This window comes from Microcaecilia unicolor, chromosome 8, assembly GCF_901765095.1.
Source record: "Microcaecilia unicolor chromosome 8, aMicUni1.1, whole genome shotgun sequence".
NCBI classification, from domain to species: Eukaryota; Metazoa; Chordata; class Amphibia; order Gymnophiona; family Siphonopidae; genus Microcaecilia; species Microcaecilia unicolor.
In genome coordinates this window covers 4,978,537-4,999,719 of record NC_044038.1, presented here as the reverse complement: position 1 = coordinate 4,999,719, position 21,183 = coordinate 4,978,537, and the positions used below count along the sequence as shown (strand labels likewise).

General features: G+C 41.8%; 1 protein-coding gene across 3 annotated transcripts; it reads left to right on the top strand.

The window, feature by feature from the left end:
* Nucleotides 1-1,101: 1,101 nt before the first annotated feature.
* GNG13 (G protein subunit gamma 13) lies at nt 1,102-19,481 on the top strand. 3 transcript variants are annotated; one of them, XM_030213336.1, is made up of 3 exons: nt 1,102-1,541; nt 14,140-14,285; nt 19,257-19,481. In XM_030213336.1, the coding sequence occupies exons 2-3, from the start codon at nt 14,185-14,187 to the stop codon at nt 19,360-19,362; spliced, it is 207 nt and encodes a 68-aa protein (XP_030069196.1). In that variant the 5' UTR covers nt 1,102-1,541; nt 14,140-14,184; the 3' UTR covers nt 19,363-19,481. The 3 variants fall into 3 exon arrangements, with proteins under 3 accessions (XP_030069196.1, XP_030069195.1, XP_030069197.1); XM_030213335.1 differs by lacking the exon at nt 1,102-1,541 and adding an exon at nt 2,121-2,483; XM_030213337.1 differs by lacking the exon at nt 1,102-1,541 and adding an exon at nt 7,839-8,033.
* Nucleotides 19,482-21,183: the final 1,702 nt, after the last annotated feature.

Genomic DNA, 21,183 nt, shown 5'->3' with positions numbered 1-21,183 from the left:
AGAAATGATAAGTAGTAGTAGTAGTCTTTGGGATTCCGGAATGTTGCTACTCTTTGGGATTCTGGCATGTTGCTACTCTTTGGGATTCCGGAATGTTACTACTCTTTGGGATTCTGGAATCTTGCTACTCTTTGTCCTTATCCTTTGTTTGTCCTGTTTGTCTGTCCTAATTAGATTGTAAGCTCTGTCGAGCAGGGACTGTCTCTTCATGTTCAAGTGTACAGTGCTGTGTACGTCTAGTAACGCTTTAGAAATGATAAATAGTAGTAGTAGTAAGAGGTGAAGCAAGAATGGGCTAAATGGACCATTGGTCTGACCCAGTATGGCTATTCTTAGCAGGTCATGTTTATCCACTCCTACCCTGGCTGAGATAATATTTAACCATCTCTCTGACCTCATGTGCACCTTTCGTTAAATCAGTCACCTTATTCTCTAACGCCTCTTACTCTCTTACCTATCTTTATGTTTCATTATAAATACATCAGATGTAAATGCCCTGAATTTCTATTGTTACTCACAACAGGAGAGATGGGACAGGGTGGACTTTGTGGTCTCTGCTCCTGTAACAGGTGCATTTGATGAAACATACATTTGCTTATATATTTCCATATGTTGGGATTAGATTCAGCACAGTTTGCAATTAGTACCAGATGTATCGTTGAGTTTTTTTTTTCTTGCAGGCAGAGCTCTATTTTTCAAAGGCATTTTCCTCTGTTTCATGTGCAGAAATTGCCTTCCTAAAATTTCCAGAGCAGAAATGCTTTTCAACGTACATCCTATAGGTCCTAATTAATTCAGAAAATCTGTGCCTGCCAAAGAGCAGGTGGAAACATAAATGCATGCATTCCCGGGGGTAATTTTGCAAGTGTGTGCACACTTTTGACAATGTGCACTGTGAAAAGTGAACCTGTGCTACCCAATATATGCAAAACCCTTTTGTACATCTGGTCCCAAAGGTCACATCAATAAAACGACGAGCCTGCTCTGTTTTCACCCTTAATTCTGCTTTTCTTTGGGTTTGTCGCTTGCAAAGACACTTAAAGCAAAAGCTGCACTTACAAGCAGCAGCCACTCAGCAGGATGTGGGGAAGAGCCAGCGAAACGGACCAGGCTGGGTGCAAAGCCTCTCCCTTACCTGCAGATGATTTTTTCCGTCTCTGCTCTTGTGACTTATCCCTCCGGGATGTAATTAGGGCAGGGTTCTTAGGAAAGGTAGCTATGGTACCGGAACACAAACTGGGACCAGCAGCAGCCACTAACAGAAATGCAAAAACACCAGACCATTACTGACAAACTAATGAGGCTTTTTCCGCAGTCGGGTCGTCTGCTGCTTCTGGAGTGAAACACAGGGGCCTCTGGAAGAGCTCAGAGCCTCCGAGCATCTCTTAGCCGGAGCAGAGACAGCCTTGGGATCACAGGCAGGGTTTGAGACGGTTGCCACTGGATCTGCTCTGGTACAAGGCCAGTGCTGGCTTCTCCCATCGCTCGGTAGCACAAGAACCTTTCAAGGCTGAAGCGGCTGCTTTGCTTTCTTTCCCGAGGTAGGTCTCTCTCACCTTGTTCACTCTTATCAAATCAAGAAAACCGATTCCAAAATGTTAGCCAAGAGTTTGGGGCTCTGCCTCCGGTGCTTTAAAAGCCTGCAGGTAAGTTTCCCAGTCTAGCGCTGGTGGAATGTACGAAAAGGCGAAAAAAATTAGCGCTGCGCTTTGTTGGCGGTAAAGTGTGCGCAGTGTCAGCCCCCGGGAAGGCTTCGAGTCTGCTGTGCCCCGAGCTCTCGCCTAGGGCTTGGGCTCCCTTCCGACACCGTGTCTTGAGGAGTCGGAACTGGGGCTGATGCAGCCACAGGAATCCGAGGTCCCAAATCTCCTTGGGGGCACTTAAGGGCACCCCCAAGCAGCAAGAGAGGCTCAGAGAAGAGCAGCTACTCTGAGTGTAAGCCGGAGGGGGACAGGGAGGCAGATCACAGACAGACGGATGCTGTCCTGGACTCCAAGAAGCAGGGACCTGAGATTTCAGAGTGGCCCTAGGGGCAGCCTATAGACCACTAAGGGAGACGTTCAACGCGTCCTGGATAATCTGCAGGACCCTCCCCCACCCCAAACCAATGTTGCTTTCTTCAACTTACCCCCCAAACCATGGCAAAACGCTCCCCAAATTCATGTCTTTCAGGACCTAAGCTGGGCTTAAAACTGAATTTGCCTTAATTAGCTAAACGAGCCCAGTAGTTCCTCCTCTCCAGATGTGTAAATCCTAAGCCTGGGCAAACTCTCAAGAAACAGTGGGTGCAGATGTGGTGAGTAACCTGCGGATGTCGCCCTGCATCAGGTCGCCAAGGTTGGCATCCTGCAGACCAACCAAGACAGCGGATACATTCAAATCCCAGTTAGGACCAGGAGGTCTATGCAAAGCTTTGCCTAACCTGTACACTCAAAGGCTCAGGATCTCTCCACTGGTGCGGGGCTGGCGATCGGGCTGCCGAGGTAAGTGGCCAGAAACACTTTATAGCAGTGAATTTATGGAAATAAAACCGCTCACGTGGATTTAGAAAGACACAGCCTGTTGGGATACTGTTATTTGGCTTTCTCTGGGCAATAAATGTAGCCAGTGGGTCACTAAATGTTCTGGAAGTCTAGGAGTCTGTTTTTCTACTGAAGTGAGCAGTGGGTTAGTGTCAGGGTGTCAAAGGTGCACAAGGCACCCGATTAAAGGGATGGGGGTATCTTCTGCCCTCTTTAACAGGTGTCAATGGCAGGAAAATACAATAATTGGCCTCCTGGATCCACTGAAAGTTGCATATAGCCCAGCAGCCTGTCCCAGAAACAGGACAGGTGCTGAGGTCTTCCAGGTTCAAGCTGTCATACTTAGAGGTAACACTGACCCTCTATGTATAGTATCTAGCACAAAATGGACATTTTCTGGTATTAAAAAAAATTTGTAGCAGAGCATCACCCTCCTCTTTAGTAATCTGGGAACATTGTGGTTGGTTTCTTGCAGGTTATTTAAAAATAAAAACTGTTAAGAAAAAGTGTGGTGGGGAGGGAGACCCAGCCTGTGGCTAGTAAGAATCTTAAGCCTTCTGCTGAGTGGCACTTGGTATGTGCTGGAATGTAAATGAAGGACAGCAAACAGCAAGAGTTTAGGATTTGAGATCTAACTTTGTCTTTACAGAGCCTACTTAGAGCTGAAATACCAATATCAGACAATTTAACCCTTCAGTATTTAAGTTTATTTACTGTTTAACGGTCTCTGTCCCTATTTCCTTGTTCCCCTTCTCCCAGGCAGGACTAGTGCAAAGACATTAAGCGACTTAGGAGAACTTTCAGCCTGCTCCCCCCCCCCCCCCCCCCCCCCAGGATCCCTTCTCCCCCAGATTTTGATAATTTTTACTCAACAATCATAATTGCACCAGCAGCCTTCCGGGAACAATCCTGTAAACACACAACACTCAACAACACAGCCATGGTGTAACTTTGAACGTATAACTTATCAGGTCGCTAGTTAACCACCATGGTCAGAGGTTCTTTTATAAGTTGGCTGCAGTGTTTAAATATATTTCAGTGCTGATCATCCAGGTATCGCAGAGATTGGAAACATGACCTGGATAATAGTGATATTTAATGGCACAGTGACAGTGTAACTTTAAAAGTATGTTATCCAGGGAAGTGCTGACTAAAAATCGATATATAACTTTTAAAAGTCATGCTTGCTAATTATCTGTTGGGAATTAGGTGTAGAACTTTACGGTTCGTTGGAGCATCTGGTTTCATAGCCATAATATGGGAAAAAATTGGAGACAGCAAACTCTAAACTCAAATGTAATAACACAAAAACATTTGCTCAGTGCCCTACTATCCAAGGTATTTATTTATTTATTTATTTATTAGGATTTATTTCCCACCTTTTTGAAGGAATTCACTCAAGGCGGTGTACAGTAAGAATAAATCAAACATGAGCAATAGACAATTACAGCAGTAAAAATATTCAGATAACAATACAAAGTATGGCGTGGAGGGGCATAATCGAAAGGGACGCCCAAGTTTTGCTGAGGATGTCCTCGCAAAACGTCCCGGTGGAGGGGCGGGGAAACCCGTATTATCAAAACAAGATGGATGTCCGTCTTTCATTTCGATAATACGGTCAGGGATGCCCAAATCTTGACCTTTAGGTCATCCTTAGAGATGGTCATCCCTAGACTTGGTCGTTTCTGATTTTTGGCGATAATGAAAACTAAGGATGCCCGTCTCAGAAACGACCAAATGCAAGCCCTTTGGTCATGGGGGGAGCCAGTATTCGTAGTGCACTGGTCCCCCTGACATGCCAGGACACCAACCGGGCACCCTGAGGGGGCACTGCAGTGGAATTCATAAATTGCTTCCAGGTACATAGCTCTCTTACCTTGTGTGCTGAGCCCCCCAAAACTCACTATCCACCACTGTACACCACTACCATAGCCCTTATGGGTGAAGGGGGGCACCTAGATGTGGGTACAGTGGGTTTCTGGTGGGTTTTGGAGGGCTCACATTTACCACCACAAGTGTAACAGGTAGGGGGGGATGGGCCTGGGTCTGCCTGCCTGAAGTGCACTGCACCCACTAAAACTGCTCAAGAGACCTACATACTGCTGTGATGGACCTGAGTATGACATTTGAGGCTGGCACAAAATATTTTTAAAGATGTTTTTTTGAGGGTGGGAGGGGGTTAGTGACCACTGGGGGAGTAAGGCGATTCTCTCCAGTGGTCATCTGGTCAGTTCGGGCACCGTTTTGTGGCTTGGTCGTAAGAAAAACAGGACCAGGTAAAGTCGTCCAAGTGCTCATCAGGGACGCCCTTTTTTTTCCCATTATGGGTCTAGGATGCCCATGTAGGCATGCCCAAGTCCCGCCTTCGCTACACCTCTGACAAGCCTCTGACACGTCCCCGTGAACTTTGGGGACGCCCAAAATCGACTTTCGATTATGTCGATTTGGGCGACCCTGTGAGAAGGACACCCATCTTCCGATTTGTGTCGAAACATGGGCGTCCTTCTCTTTCAAAAATAAGCTGATAGTATACTACTTACAATGTCAACACAATACGTAATAGATCATTTTAGTAGACAGTATGGGTATTAGCAAAGATGGAACATATAGATAGGTAAGAGAGTAAGAAGAGTTAGAAAGTAGGGTGACATTTAAAGGAAGTTGCACACGAGGTCATAGAGATGTTAAATATTATCTCAGCTATGATAGGAGTGGATAAATATGTCCCACTGCAGTATGTGCAGCCCGAGTCACTCCTTGTGTATGTGTGTGAGTGAGACTAACAAGTTAGTTACTTCTTCCATTAAAGGCTTGGTTGAAGAGCCAAGCTTTCACCTGCTTCCTGAAGTAGAGATAATCTTGTGTTAAGCGGAGCCTTTCAGGCAATGCATTCCAGAGTGTGGGGGCTACTCCGGAGAAGGCTCTCTTGTGGGTATCACATCGTGTAATGTCTTTTGGAGAGGGTGTAGTTAGTGAAAGTCCTTGGGAGGACCTTAGTGTCCTTGGCGGTGTGTGGAGGATCATCCTATCCTATCATACTCGGGACCATTTCCTTTCAGGGCCTTGAAGATCAGACATAGAGTTTTAAATTTGGCCCTGTATTGTACTGGTAGCCCCAATGAAGATTTTGCAAAAATGGTGTGATGTGGTCACGTCACTTACAACCTTCTATTAGTCTTGCTGCAGTATTCTGAATCAGTTTGACCCTTTGTTGTCAGACCAGTGTAGAGTGCATTACAGTAATCCAGTCTTGATGTTATCATGGCTTGCACAACTGGGATACTTATCTAATTAGCTGATTCCCTACATCAAGCATTCACAGTCACCAAGCAGAAACCTCAAAGGTCCATCAAGCCCAGTATCCTGTTTCCAACGGTGGCCAATCCAGATTACAAATACCTCGTAAGATCCCAAAATAGTAAAACAGATTTTATGCTGCTTATCCTAGAAATAAGTCCATATTAATAATGGCTTATGGACTTTTCTCTTAAAAAATTATCCAAACCTTTTTTCAGCCCTGCTAAGCTACCTGCTTTTACCACATTCTCTGGCAACAAATTGCAGAGTTTAATTACACGTTGAATGATGAAACATTTTCTCACTCCTCTGTGCTGTTGGCTTCCTGCTACTGCTTTCAGTGCAGGATGGCATCCCCTGACAGGTACCAGCAGTCTCTCCTGAAACCAGCTCTATCAGGTGCTTTTGCAAATCAGGCAGCACCCCACTGTTGGAAAGATGACCCCATAACTTCATTCCACTATTGGCCTTCTGATAGAGCATGCATGCTGCAAATCGATGATCCTCAAGCACTGACAAATGCCTTCACATTTCTAGTTTGTATTATTTTTGTGATATTCCCTCTCAGCATTCTTGGAGGCTGTGGCTCAAGCTGGGGCTGAGGGTAAAGCCAGAAGATGAATGGAAGGGGCACCCTCGTACTCTCCATTACTTGCTCTTCCTGGGGAGGGGGGCTCCTAACCCCAAAAGTATGACTTTCTCCTCCTGCAGCTGCTCACCAACTATCATACTAGAATCATAGTTACCTGATACTAAGGTCCACCTTGGGGGTCAGCCCCAAGAAAAAGATCTAGGTGTCATTGTAGACCATACACTGAAATCTTCTGCCCAGTGTGTGGCAGTGGCCAAAAAAGCAAACAGGATGCTAGGAATTATTAGGAAAGGGATGGTAAATAAGACTGAGAATACTATAATGTCTCTGTATCGCTCCATGGTGTGACCTCACCTTGAGTATTGCGTTCAGTTGTGGTCACCGTATCTCAAAAAAAGATATAGCGCAATTTGAAAAGAGCCACCAAAATGATAAAGGGGATGGAACTCCTCTCATGTGAAGAAAAGCTAAAGAGGTTAGGACACTTCTGCTTGGAAAAGATACAGCTGAGTGGAGATATGATTGAGGTCTACAAAATCATGAGTGGTATAGAACGAGTAGAAATGAATAGATTTTTTACTTTTTCAAAAAGTACAAAGACTAGGGGACACTCAAGGAAGTTACATGGAAATACGTTTAAAACAAATAGGAGGAAATATTTTTTCACTCAATGAATAGTTAAGCTCTAGAACTCTTTGGTGGAGGATGTGGTAAGTGGTTAGCATAGCTGGGTTTAAAAAAGGTTTGGACAAGTTCCTGGAGAAAAAGTCCATAGTCTTCTATTGAGACAGACATGGGGAAGTCACTGCTTGTCCCGGGATTGATACCGTGGAATGTTGCTACTCTTTGGGTTTCTGCCATATACTTGTGACCTGGCTTGGCCACTATTGGAAACAGGATACTGGGCTAGATGGACCATTGGTCTGACCCAGTAGGGCTATTCTGATGTTCTTAACTAGGTAATGCAAACCTTCCTCTGCTACTAAAATTTCAATATTGCTGCTATGTGGAGAGATGATATGTAAAAATAAATAAATACCCTTTGATTCAACAAGTCCTGTACGTGATGATTCATTCAATTCAGTATCTGCCAAAATAAGCTGTATACATGCCTGAAGGATGACCCGGGTGCATGTATGTATTTATTACACAGTTTCTAGACCACACTATCCCATGTCCTAGGCGGTTTACAATATAAAAACATTCAAAAAATAACACAAAATCAATACAAAATCAATTTAAAATCTAAACTAATATAAATCCAGCAGCACAAATAGAACCTATTCCAGTAGCTGACTTTACCTGCTGCCATCCTACTACTGCCTCCCCTCCCCCGCTTACTCCTCCTTCAGTGACTGCCTTCTTTTAACCCTATGTGGGAGAAGACAGCTGTAGCAGGTGCTCATTGAACTCTGACTCTCCAGCTGGCTCCATTGTCTTGAAAAAAAGAAATCTCTCTTTATGAAGGCTGGTGGGCTATGGGGTATCCCACATCTCTGATCGTTACCAGTAGTGCTTTTGCGGGATCTGGATTTCTCTGGAGGATATGCTAACCTGTCCTCCTCTGCTTCTCTCATTCCCATCTCTGCCTCTTGAAACAACTGAAGGAAAATTAAGACCAGGTAGTTTGTGTACTGGTTATATTGTGTAGGGGGGGGGGGGGTGTTAATGTTTTTATTGGGGTACACTCTGCAGATGCAGTCACTTACCGGTGCCTAATATGGAGCCCAACATACAGAATCCTAAAAAAGAGAGTTTGGCAGAGAAGTCATTCTTCTCATACACAGAGAATTGTGTTTTCCATGTTAGTCCACTTGGATGTGTGGAAGTAAAAGTTAATTGACATAATTTTATTTATTTATTTATTTATTTGCTGCACTTGTATCCCACATTTTCCCACCTATTTGCAGGCTACAATATATTACAACGACAATCACATTAATGGAATAAGAATTTCAGAATATAGATACAGATAAGGTGCATAAGAATATCATAGCAATCATATTAATGGAATAAGAATTTTACAATTGTTACAAATAAGAGTAAATAAGTAAATCACATTGGAATAGAAGTGGATTGATATATAAACATAACATAATGATATCAGGACAAGATATAATATTCAGTCATGAGGATGTAATTAAGATGAACAAACAGGAGGGCTCCATAATAGTTGTAATAGGAATAATTTGGGAGTCGAATCGTTGTGGGGAATCTTTGTTGTACGCCTTTATGAATAAGGTATTAATCCGCAAACGAACCTTTTCTGGAGATGGGAAGGCGGTAGAATGAGAGGGCATGAAATGAGATTGAAGGGAGGCAGACTCAAGAAGAATGTCAGGAAGTATTTTTTCACGGAGAGGGTGGTGGATGCTTGGAATGCCCTCCTGCGGGAGGTGGTGGAGACGAAAACGGTAACGGAATTCAAACATGCGTGGGATAAACATAAAGGAATCCTGTGCAGAAGAAAGGGATCCTCAGGAGCTTAGCCTAGAATGGGTGGCAGAGCTGGTGGTTGGGAGGCGGGGCTAGTGCTGGGCAGACTTATACGGTCTGTGCTGGGGCTGGTGGTTGGGAGGCGGGACTAGTGCTGGGCAGACTTATACGGTCTGTGCTGGGGCTGGTGGTTGGGCAGCGGGGATAGTGCTGGGCAGACTTATACGGTCTGTGCACTGAAGAGGACAGTACAAATAAAAAAAGTAGCACATATGAATTTATCTTCTTGGGCAGACTGGATGGACCGTGCAGGTCTTTTTCTGCCGCCATCTACTATGTTACTAAGTAAGTCTTTAATCATTTTCGGAAGGTTGTCAAGTGGTGTGTTGTTGTTATGGCGGTCGGTAATTCATTCCATAGGTGTGTGCAGATGTATGAGAAACTAGATGTATGGACAGATTTGTATTTAAGTCCTCTGCAATTTTATAAAGGTATTACCTACGAATTTTCTGTTGACCCTTATTTTATCACACACAGAATGCCTGCTTGTAACAGACTCTATCTGAAACTTTTAAAACCCTTTCCTTTCAGAAAAAGTTTAAAGCAAGCAGCTGTTTTCTAAACAACCTTTCAGCATGAAGTACAACACAGAATTAAGTACAAACTGGTGCATATTCAGTTGTGTTATTATTTATATTTGTACCCTGTGCTTTCCCAGGCTCAATGCAGCTTACACAGTAACAGTATAAAGAATTACAAAGTCGTAAAAAGAGTAAGCAATATGTAGTAAACGCAATATTAATGGGGTTAATGGATAAGTAAATTGAAAATAGGAGGAACTGGGTGCAGAAGGAAATGAGCGTTGGGAGGTAGGTGTAGAAGGATGGAGAGGAATGGATATGGGGTGGCAATAAGGATAATGGGAAACATGGTCAATGTATAACAATCGCCAATAAGAATCATGTGTGCAAGCTTTGGTTAGGTTGAATTGTTAGGGCATAATAACATCACCAGCCATGAGGATTTGGAAGAACTGAAACTATGATAGGCTTCTTAGACTGCTTTTCAAAATGTCTCAACAAGATAGGTTACATGACTCCTGCGTCTTCCTTTTTCTTAACCAATGTTACTTCACTATCTGTACAAAAACAGCTGCTGTTTTCCTTGCCTCACAGGCTGTAATCACAGTCCCCCACTTTAACGTGGTAGACTTTTCCAGATTCTGCAGCAAGAGACTGTAAATTCTGTGGCAGAATGTTCAAAATTCTAAGTCAATCATATTTCTTTTTAACTTAAAAATGTCTTTTCTGCCCAGTTTATTTATTTAGTTCTTTTATTAGGGTAAAGGGATCTTAGTGATTGTTATTGGGAAAAGAGGAGGGTGATAGTGAATAAGGCAAGGGATCTGGGGGATGGAGTAGGAGAGGGGATTGTAGAGGAAGGAACAGATGGAAAGGGTTTTAGGGACAGGGAGAATCATGGAGCAGAGGAAGGAGGAAGATATGGGAGGAAAGGAGGAAGAGGAGATCCTGGAATGGGAAGGAACAATCCCTCATACTCCAAGATCCCCATCTCTTTACTCAAACCCCAGCGTGCGTACACACACACACACACACACTTTGCCCTCTTTTGTATAAATACAACTTTAATACCCAATCGCAATTAGTGAGCATAAATAAAAACCAATAATGCAGCTTTAAGATTGACCTGATCCTTCATAATTTCAATCATCTGGGTTTGAACGAAATATCTTTCCCACCCACTATCTCTCCCCTGCAGATAGCAAAAAATATTTTGTGGGGGTTGGTGCATCATTAGGTATTGCTAAGGCTTCCACTAAATATCTGTTAAATTTTATATATATATTTTCCAGCAGTTAATGTTTTTATTTCTTCAATGGAATGATTAAAGATCTTTTACTTGATAGAATTTTGCAGATGGATTATCTTTAAGTAAATGCCAGAAAGGGCTTTAGAAGTCCAAATTCTTTGATCAAATCTAACAGTTTTTTTAAACCTTGCTGCTTAAGATGGGCTTCTAATATTACTCATATTTGCAATCACAGCAGCCTCCTCTCTCTTAACAGTAGTCCAACAGTTATTTTCCACAAGTTAGAAGAACTCAAAAAAGACTTTACCGCTAAGATAGCCCTTCTCTCAGTACCCTTTTCCACCACTGCCAACTCCAGGCTCTGCTCATTCTGCCTTGCCTCACCCTATGCCTGGAACAATCTTCCTTTACCCATACGCCATGCCCCCTCCCTACCCATCTTCAAATCTCTGCTTAAAACTCACCTCTTCAATGCTGCCTTCGGCGCCTAACCGCTCGAGATATATAGAATGCCCCAATCTATCCACCCTATCAGATTAACTCGTCCTCTAGATTGTACACTTGTCTTTAGATTGTTCTCTTGTCTTTTAGATTGTAAGCTCTTTGAGCAGGGACTGTCCTTCTATGTTTAAATTGTACAGCGCTGTGTAACCCTAGTAGCGCTTTAGAAATGTTAGTTAGTAGTAGTAGTAGAAGATAGTTCATTACATTTAATTTTTACTGATATACTGCTGGAAGATTCTCTTGAGAGAGAGATTGATCGATCGATCAAGTGCGTCTCTTTTCTGTCCTCAGTTTATTTAAGGATATAATTATCTTGATTATTCAAACCAGTTTTCCATCAAGGTTACCAAAAGCCATCTAAATAATTGTTGATTCTCAGTATCCTCTGAGGCTTAATCCATCAGTACCCCCTCCTGACAGCCCATCACCAGCATTTAAAAACACCATCACCAATCCTTCACTTATCCCCTTCACTACAGACCCCTTGTAGCACCAATAGACAGGAGACCATTAGTTACATTTTTATCTAATCAGATTCTACCTTAATATTGTCCCTATTCCTGTTTTCCTGATTCAGAACAGTGTCCTAGAATTTGAAAATCACTTTTCAGAAGCCGCCTGCTGACTCAGAATAGACTCTTTGGCCCAGCTGAAAACAATGTAATGTGGTGATCATTTTCGTAGCATATGAATTTCTAAAAATGTCCAAAAAAAAAAAAAGTTCATCTGCCAGAAGTATCCAAATGACCTTTTTCAGTAGTAGCTCAAGGTGAGTTACATTCAGGTACTCTGGATATTTCTCTGTCCCAGGAGGACTCACAATCTAAGTTTGTACCTGAGGCAATGGAGGGTTAAGTGACTTGCCCAAGATCACCAGGAGCAGCAGTGGGATTTGAACCAGCCACCTCTGGATTGCAAGACCAGAGCTCTAACCACTAGGCCACTCCTCCACTAGCAACATTCCATCTAGAATCTCAAATAGTACCAACATTCCAGAATCTCAAAAAGTGGCAACATTCCATGTGGAATCACCAATAAAAGCAACATTCCATATATTTAGATTTTGCTCACACCTTTTTCAGTAGTAGCTCAAGGTGAGTTACATACAGGTACTCTGGATATTTCTCTGTCCCAGGAGGGCTCACAATCTAAGTTTGTACCTGAGGTCATGGAGGGTTAAGTGACTTGCCCAAGATCACAAGGAGCAGCAGTGGGATTTGAACTGGCCAGCTCTGGATTTCAAGACTGGTGCTCTAACCGCTAGGCCACTCAAGTTGTCCTGATCGAGCAGCTGACCACTGGAAGGATGAAGGCATGACCTCTCCTTGATCTCCTAATGGTTACTGACCCACTCCCATTCCCCTAAGAAGTGAAAGTGACAGTAGATTCCACAGCTTTGGGTATCATGACCATTCCTAATAGAGCAGCAAGTAAGTTTAAGGAGTAGCCTAGTGGTCAGTGCAGAGGACTGACCAATGGGACCCAGGTGTAACTCCCACTTTAACTCTTTTATATCTGTCCAAATATATGAGCCCTCCTGGAACACAGCAATGCCTATTGTACCTGAATTTATAAGACACCTGCGGACGTGATGGCTATTTTAGTGGTGGACCTTTCGGTACAGTAGGTTTTTATCTGTTCTTGGAGGGTTCACAATGACATATAAAGGAATTAAAGTGGGATTAGAACCTGGCTCCCATTGTTTAAGGTCCACTGCACCGACCACTAGGCTACCCTCTGCCACTTGGCGCACGTCCGATACACACAGCAGAAAATATTTTCAGCTGCGCATATTGGATGTGCGACAAAAATGAAATGACCGCAAGAGCCATGTGGTAACTCCATTTTGGTGCACATTGGACACGCATAGACGCTTACGTAGCTTTAGTAAAAGGGCCCCTTAGAAAGAAATGTGGCAGTGTGAGGACCATGAAGTCCTCTTAAAAAAAAGTAGTTTTCACAAGGAAAAAATCATTTGCCCCAAAGTGGAAGTGATTTCAGAAACTCTGACTTTTCCTGGCTGATTTTTGTTTCTTAAATACAAACAAGAGTGGGAATGTAAACCAAAGAACAGGGACCAGACATTAAAATTAGAATTAAAAACCAGTCTTTTCAATCATTTTATTATTATTTTTTATCACTTATGTGCTGTGATCATTTAGATGTATTTGTAATGATTACCTTTCACTGTTTTCCATAGATATTTTATAACATCATTTCATGAGTATTGTTCTTACTACACTCATAAGCTCAGTCCATTTTTATTTTTATTTTTCCTTTATTGTATAGTTTTTACTTTATTATTAATTTTCTTTTATATTATTAATATATTTTTTTGTATTTTTTCAATCATTTTCTTCAAAATATTATATTCAACTCTCCAACCACTTTCCTGAAAATATTATATCCCACTTTTCACATATTTTCTGATTAATATTTTTACATGTACATATAGTTATATATGAGCAATTTTGTTACATGATTTATGTTTGGTATTCTTTACTTTGATATGTACTGTATTTTATGTTCATATTTACTATGATTGTTATAAAGTTTATCATTTTTGTTTTTCATTATCAATGTGTCTTATAACACATCATTACGGTGGTCAATTTATATCAATATAGGTCTTTATGATATTTATGTTATTTATATTTCTCAAGACATTGTTTCTCTCCTTTATTCATGCGTTGTTTATTGTTTCTGTTTGTAGACTCCTGATGTAGGCCACCAGGCTGAAACACAACGTTGTGTCGAGTCATTAGTCTTTTTAAAGTATATTTAACTATAAATACAGTTTGTTGGTTTTTAATTCTAATTTTTGTCTGGTTCCTGTTCTTTGGAGAAGCCTGGTTTACATTCCCACTCTTGTTTGTATTTATTCTCTGTCTCGTGGGATCTATTGAGTTCTCCACGCCTGTGGATTCTCTTTTGATCTTTGTTTCTTTGCATTTTTAGCTACTATTTGTGTGCGAAGGACGAGAGGCCTTCAAATTTGCCATCATGGATGATGAAATCGATGTACCCCAGATGAAAAAGGAGATCGAAAGCCTGAAACATCAGCTGGCTTTCAAGAGAGAGATGTCATCCAAGTCTATACCTGAGTGAGTAGCTGCTGAGTACATGAACATCCCACACCGTACGCCTTCTGCCTAGGGAGCCAACAAACCCAGGCTCATTTTATTTATTAGGATTTATTTACCGCCTTTTTGAAGGAACTCACTCAAGGCGGTGTACAGTAAGAATAGAACAAACATGAGCAATACATAATTACAGCAGTAAAGGTATTCAAATAACAATACAAAATATGGCGTGGTATACTACTTACAACGTCAACACAATACGTAATAGATCATTTTAGTAGGCAGCGTAGGGTATTAGCAAAGATGGAACATATAGATAGGTAAGAGAGTAAGAACAGTTAGAAAGTAGGGTGACTAATTTAAAGAAAGTCGCACATGAGGTCATAGAGATGGTTAAATATTATCTCAGCTATGATAGGAGTGGATAAATATGTCCCACTGCAGTATGTGCAGCCCGAGTCACTCCTTGTGTGTGTGAGACTAACAAGTTAGTTACATCTTCCATTAAAGGCTTGGTTGAAGAGCCAAGCTTTCACCTGCTTCCTGAAGTAGAGATAGTCTTGTGTTAAGCGGAGCCTTTCAGGGAGTGCGTTCCAGAGTGTGGGGGCTACTCCGGAGAAGGCTCGCTTGTGGGTATCACATCGTATAATGTCTTTTGGAGAGGGCGTAGTTAGTGATAGTCCTTGGGAGGACCTTAGTGTCCTTGGCGGTGTGTGGAGGATCATCCTATTCTTCAGATACTCGGGGCCTTTCCCTTTCAGGTGACCCTTCTCTCCACCATCAAACCCTATGGTGGTGCATAGGCCATTTCTAACCTCTTGAAAGCATAAGTACGGTGGGGAAATACTACTTAATTAAAAGCAAATTTTTTTAAACCTTAAAATGTCAGAAGAACTAAAGTAGGCAAAATTACCCTGTTAACAGTGACGTAGTGCAGAAGGAGTACAAAATGAGCTGGAGAGTTTGGAATAAGCGTTAAAACAAAGTCTTCTGAACCCCAAGGAACTCTGAGGCTGTAGGGCAACTTGCAAACCCACCAAGAATATGCATGAGAGAACGTTGCATGCACAGCCTCCATTCTATGCAAATCTATCTCATGCATATTCATTGTGGGTGTCGTGAAAACCTGGCACCATTTTGTGAGGGATTATAAACATGAATTCCTTGATGGGGTGAGAGACTGGGAAAAGCAGCACCAGGACTTCCATAAACGAGTGGCACCTGAATGCCAAATCAGATGCCACCAGAGCATCAAATTCAGATCACTGGCAGCACCCCATAGCTGTTGCAGGGTCTCAAAGCACACACCAGCATAATGAAGTATTGTAATAGTTAGAGCAGTGGATTGAGAACCAGAGAAAGCAGGGTTCAAAACCCAATGACAGTTCTAGTGATTTGGGGCAAGTTACTTAAGAACATAAGAATAGTCATACTGGGTCAGACCAATGGTCCATCTAGCCCAGTATCCTGCTTCCAACATTGGCCAATCCAGATCACAAATACCTGTCAGAAACCCAAATCATGGCAACACTCCTTACTACAAATCCCAAGGGCAAGAAGTGGCTTCCCTCATGTGTCTATCTCAATAGCAAACTATGGATTTAGTGAAGGGAAATCTTGCCTCACCAATCAATTACTTTTTTTTAAAGGGGTAAACAAACACGTGGATAAAGGTGAGCCGGTTGACATTGTGTATCTGGATTCTCAAAAGGCTTTTGTGAAAGTACCTCATGAAAGACTCCAGAGGACTTTGGGAAAAATCCACAATTCCAGGAATAACATGTATAGAATGTTTGTACGTTTGGGAAGCTTGCCAGGTGCCCTTGGCCTGGATTGGCTGCTGTCATGGACAGGATGCTGGGCTCGATGGACCCTTGGTCTTTTCCCAGGGTGGCATTACTTATGTACTTATGGGACAGGAGGTAGTGTCCTATTGTGGATTAAAAACTGGTTAAAAGATAGAAAACAGAGAGTAGGGTTAAATGGTCAGTATTCTCAATGGAGAAGGGTAGATAGTGGGGTTCCCCAGGAGTCTGTGCTGGGACCGCTGCTTTTTACCATATTTATAAATGACCTAGAGATAGGAGTAACTAGAGAGGTGATCCAATTTTCTGATGACACAAAATTATTCAACGTTGTTAAATCGCAAGAAGATTCTGAAAAATTACAAGAGGACCTTACGAGACTGGGAGACTGGACGTCTAAATGGCAGATGACTTTTAATATGAGCAAGTGCAAAGTGATGCATATGGGCAAGAGGAACCCCAACTATAGCTACATAATGCAAGGTTCCACATTAGGAGTCACCGACCAGGAAAGGGATCTAGGTGTCATCGTTGATGATATGCTAAAACCCTCTGCTCAGTGTGTGCAGCGGCGGATAAGAAAGAAATAGGTATTATTACGAAAGGAATGGAAAACAAAAATGAGGATGTTGTAATGGAGGAGTAGCCTAGTGGTTAGTGCAGTGGACTTTGATCCTGGGGAACTGAGTTCAAGTCCCACTGCAGCTCCTTGAGACTCTGGGCAAGTCACTTAATCCTCCATTGCCCGTGGTACAAAATAAGTACCTGAATATATGTAAACCGCTTTGAATGTAGTTGCAAAAACCTCAGAAAGGTGATATATCAAGTCCCATTTCCCTTTGTATCACTGCACAGTACAACCACACTTCAAATATTGTGTTCAATTCTGGTCACCGCATCTCAAAAAAGATATAGTGGAATTGGAAAAGGTACAGAGAAGCAGAAGCGTAGCCAGGTTGAAGGCATGGGGGAGCAAAGAGCGGACCGCCGACAGCACCATCGTGTGTTTTAAATGCAATGGATCACGTAAAAAATAGGCACCAGCGCCGATGGAAGTCCATTTGGGGGAGCAGATGCTCCCCTGGCACCCCCCTTAGCTACGCCTCTGCAGAGAAGGGCAACGAAAATGATAAAGGGGATGGGATGACTTCCCTATGAGGAAAGGCTAAAGCGGCTAGGGCTCTTCAGCTGGGAGAAAAGACAGCTGAGGGAAGATATGATAGAGGTCTATAAAACAATGAGTGGAATGGAACGGGTAGACGTGAATTGCTTGTCTACTCTTTCCAAAAATACTAGGACTAGGAGGCATGCAATGAAGCTACAAAGTAGTAAATTTAAAATGAATCAGAGCAACATTTTCTTCACTCAATGTGTAATTAAACTCTGGAATTCGTTGCTAGAGAATGTGGTAAAAGCAGTTAACTAAGCGGGATTTTAAAAGGTTTGGACGGCTTCCTAAAGGAAAGGTCCAAGACCATTATTAAGATGGGGAAAATCCACTGCTTATTTCTAGGATAAGCAGCATAAAATGAATTGTACTTTTTTTTTTTTTATCTTGCCAGGTATTTGTGACCTGGATTGGCCACTGTTGGAAACAGGATGCTGGGCTTGATGGACCTTCAGTCTGTCCCAGTATGGCAATACACATGTACTTATGAGGATGCCTATTAATGGTGACTTTTCCTCCAGGAAGTTGTCCAAACCTTTTTTTCAACCCAGATATGTTAACTGCTGTTATTACATCCTCCAGCAGCGAGTTCCAAAAATATTTCCTGCTATTTATTTTAAAAGTATTTCTATGTATTTTCATTGAGAGTCCCCTAGTCTTTGTACATTTTGACATTTCGTCCTCCTTCGAACAGGGACTGTCCTTCCTTGTTAAACTGTACAGCGCTGCGTAACCCTAGTAGCGCTCTAGAAATGTTAAATAGTAGTACCTGTTCTACACCACTCAGGATTATAGACATCAATCATATCCCCCCAGCCATTTTGGTCACTCTTCTTTGAACCTTTTCTAATTCCGTTATATCTTTTTTGAGATACAGCCAACAGAATTGAATGCAATACTCAAAGTGAGGTCACACCATGGAGCGATACAGAAGCATTATAATACTCTTGGTCTTATTTTGCATCCCTTTCTGAATAATTCCTAGCATCCTGTCTGCTTTCTTGGCCACCACAGCATACTGGGTAGAAGATTTCAGCGTACTGTTTACTATGACACTTAGATACTTTTCTTGAGTGCTGACTCCTAAGGTGGACCCCAGCATCAGGTAACTACGATTTGGATTATTCTTCCCAATTTGCATCACTTTGCATTTGTCCACATTAAGCTTCATCTGTCATTTGGATGCCCAGTCTTCCAATTTCCAAAATCTTCCTACAATTTTTCACAATCCGCATAAGTTTTTACAACTTTGAATAGCTTTGTGTCATCTGCAAATTAATCACCTCACTCGTGGTTCCATTTTCCAGATCATATATAAATATGTTAAATAGCTCTGATCCCAGTACAGATCCCTGTGGCACTCTACTATTCACCCTCTTCTACTGCCTCATACTGTACCTTAGTGTGTGACCATCTCTAGGAAACAATGACTAGTCACCAGAAACACAAAATGAGGTTAGAGCAAACAGTATAATACAACAGTCCAAACCTCACCCTTTTATGTGAACCCCCCCCCCCCCCCCCCCCACCAAAAAAAAAAAAGAAAGTTACAGAAGTTCAAACATGTAACTTCTGCTTTTGGACCCATCACTCTCAACATTTTGGATCTGGTACTTTAGTCGCCTTTTCCAAGAGACGGTCACATATGACATGTGTTGCACTGAACCTCACATTCTCTCTTGTCCTTTCCATTATTAGCTGATGGATTTTTTTCGACATTTGAGAGACCGAGATCATGCCCAATATACCCTGGCTTAGGAGTCGCGTTCTATTGTCATAGTATGTGCAAAATTAACGCATTTGGAGACATTGCCTTCTAAGGAGAATTATGTTTCTTGCTCAGATACGCTGCAAGTGATTATTCATTGGAGCAAGGATGTCCTGTAAAACCCCTCAATCCTATCAAATGAAAGCAAAACAGAATTAGTTTAAGTTTACTTTTCATTTGCCTAATTGGCAGACTTCTGTTTCTGGGAATGAACTGCTGTTGATTTAACCTTGTTGCTTTCCTCTTTCTAGGCTGATTAAATGGATAGAAGATGGTGTTCCAAACGATCCATTCCTGAATCCTGACCTTATGAAAAGCAACCCCTGGGTGGAAAGGGGAAAGTGCTCCATCCTGTAATGCCCTGTTTCCTTTTAATGTCCCCCATCTTCCTGCTAAAATGTTTAAAACCCTGCATTAATTCAGAATGTACTTTAGTCTCAATTTTAAATTAGAAATGTTCCAGATCTAGCTGAAAAGTGTCTATATCCTGGTTTTCTATGTATACGAGTAAAGTTTTGAGACAAGATGGGACACAATTTGGTGGACAAGGGCAGCTGTTAGTAACGACAAAAACTAATGTAAGCTATAGAAACCATTTCAAGAGATTTGCATAACAGATGATAGCACCAGTGTGTCCATTTCAATCAACCAGAATTTGGGTTTTGCTGGATGGTTCAAAACCTATTTCCAAAGAAGAGGGAACTAAAGCCCCTTTGCCTAACACTTGACAGGCCTTAGGGTGTGCTGTCTGCCACAGCGCCGGTGGAAATATCATGGCAGACGGTACACAAGAACGTAATGAGCCTACATCACCTGTTAGTAAATAGGAGCCTAAGCTAAACACCACTGCTTTTAAATGATGACTTAAAAGGGGAAAAACTGTACAGGACACTTCATATTAATAGGCTGAATTGTGAAATACTTTTCTAAAGCAGATACAATACCCAGCATGCCCTACTTTTCCTTTCATTGAGCTCTGAAAACATTTTATTTTACAAAACACATTTCTAATATGTAATTAAGATTGATATAGGATATACCTTATATATTTGTATAATCCTGATAGTGTTGTCAGCTATTTTAATATAATTGTAAGTCACCCTGAGCTTGTAGTGGGAGGGGGCACCTAACAACTAGAATAGAATTCACTGTGGTCAAATACAGGTCTGGAAAAATATTTAGAAAAATTAGGTACTTGCTACGTTTTTAAGAGCCTGGCAAAATATTTTGTTTTTAAGGAAAGCTTTTGATTTTTAAAAAAATATTATTTCATTTTATTTATTTATTGCATACCCAGCAACAAAGTTACATAATGCTGTTTACATCAAATACCCAATTAAAATATTTCACATAAAACCTAAATCAAAAAGAGTCACCCCATAGAAACTAATCCCCTAACCCCAACTTCCTTATCAAAGTTAAACTCCCCCACTGGAGAACTCTAGACCAGGCCTTCAATTTCTTCCTGAAATGTAAGTAGTGATCTTCCAACCTCAAGTCAAGGCCAAGCTAGTCCATAATACTGGGCCCTGGTTGAAGAAAGCTCTTGTTCACCACCTCCCCTCCTCATCGCTTTCATTGGACAGACCGATGAAGGCCTCTTCTGAACTCTCCCTGGCTGATTTCACCTTACTACATTTGACAGGGAAAAATGATCCCTCTCCCCTGCATGCCCAAAACATTGTCAGTACCTTAAATTGGATACAAGCCAAAATAGGGAGTCAATGTAAAGCTTCCAACCACAGTCTAGCACTTGCTCTTCTCACACCCAAAGATCACTCAGGCGGCCATGTTCTGAAGTGTCTATAAATAATAGACCAGTTTTCTTGAAAGCCCCATCTAAAGGCTGATGTCACATAAGCTTGTTTTTCCCTTTACTTTGTTAGAATTTTCCACCATGGAAATACTTTTAAAACAAAGAGGAGGAAATAATTTTTCACTCAACGAATGGTTAAGCTCTGGAACTCTTTGCCAGAGGATGTGGTAACAGCAGTTAGTGTATCTGGGTTTAAAAAAAGGTTTGGACAAGTTCATGGAGGAAAAGTCCATGGTCTGCTATTGAGACAGACCTGCTTGCCCTGGGATTAGTAGTATGGAATGTTGCTACTCTGAGATTCTGCATGGAATCTTGTCACTCTTTAGGATTCTGGAATCTTGCTATTGTTTGGGGTTCTGTAT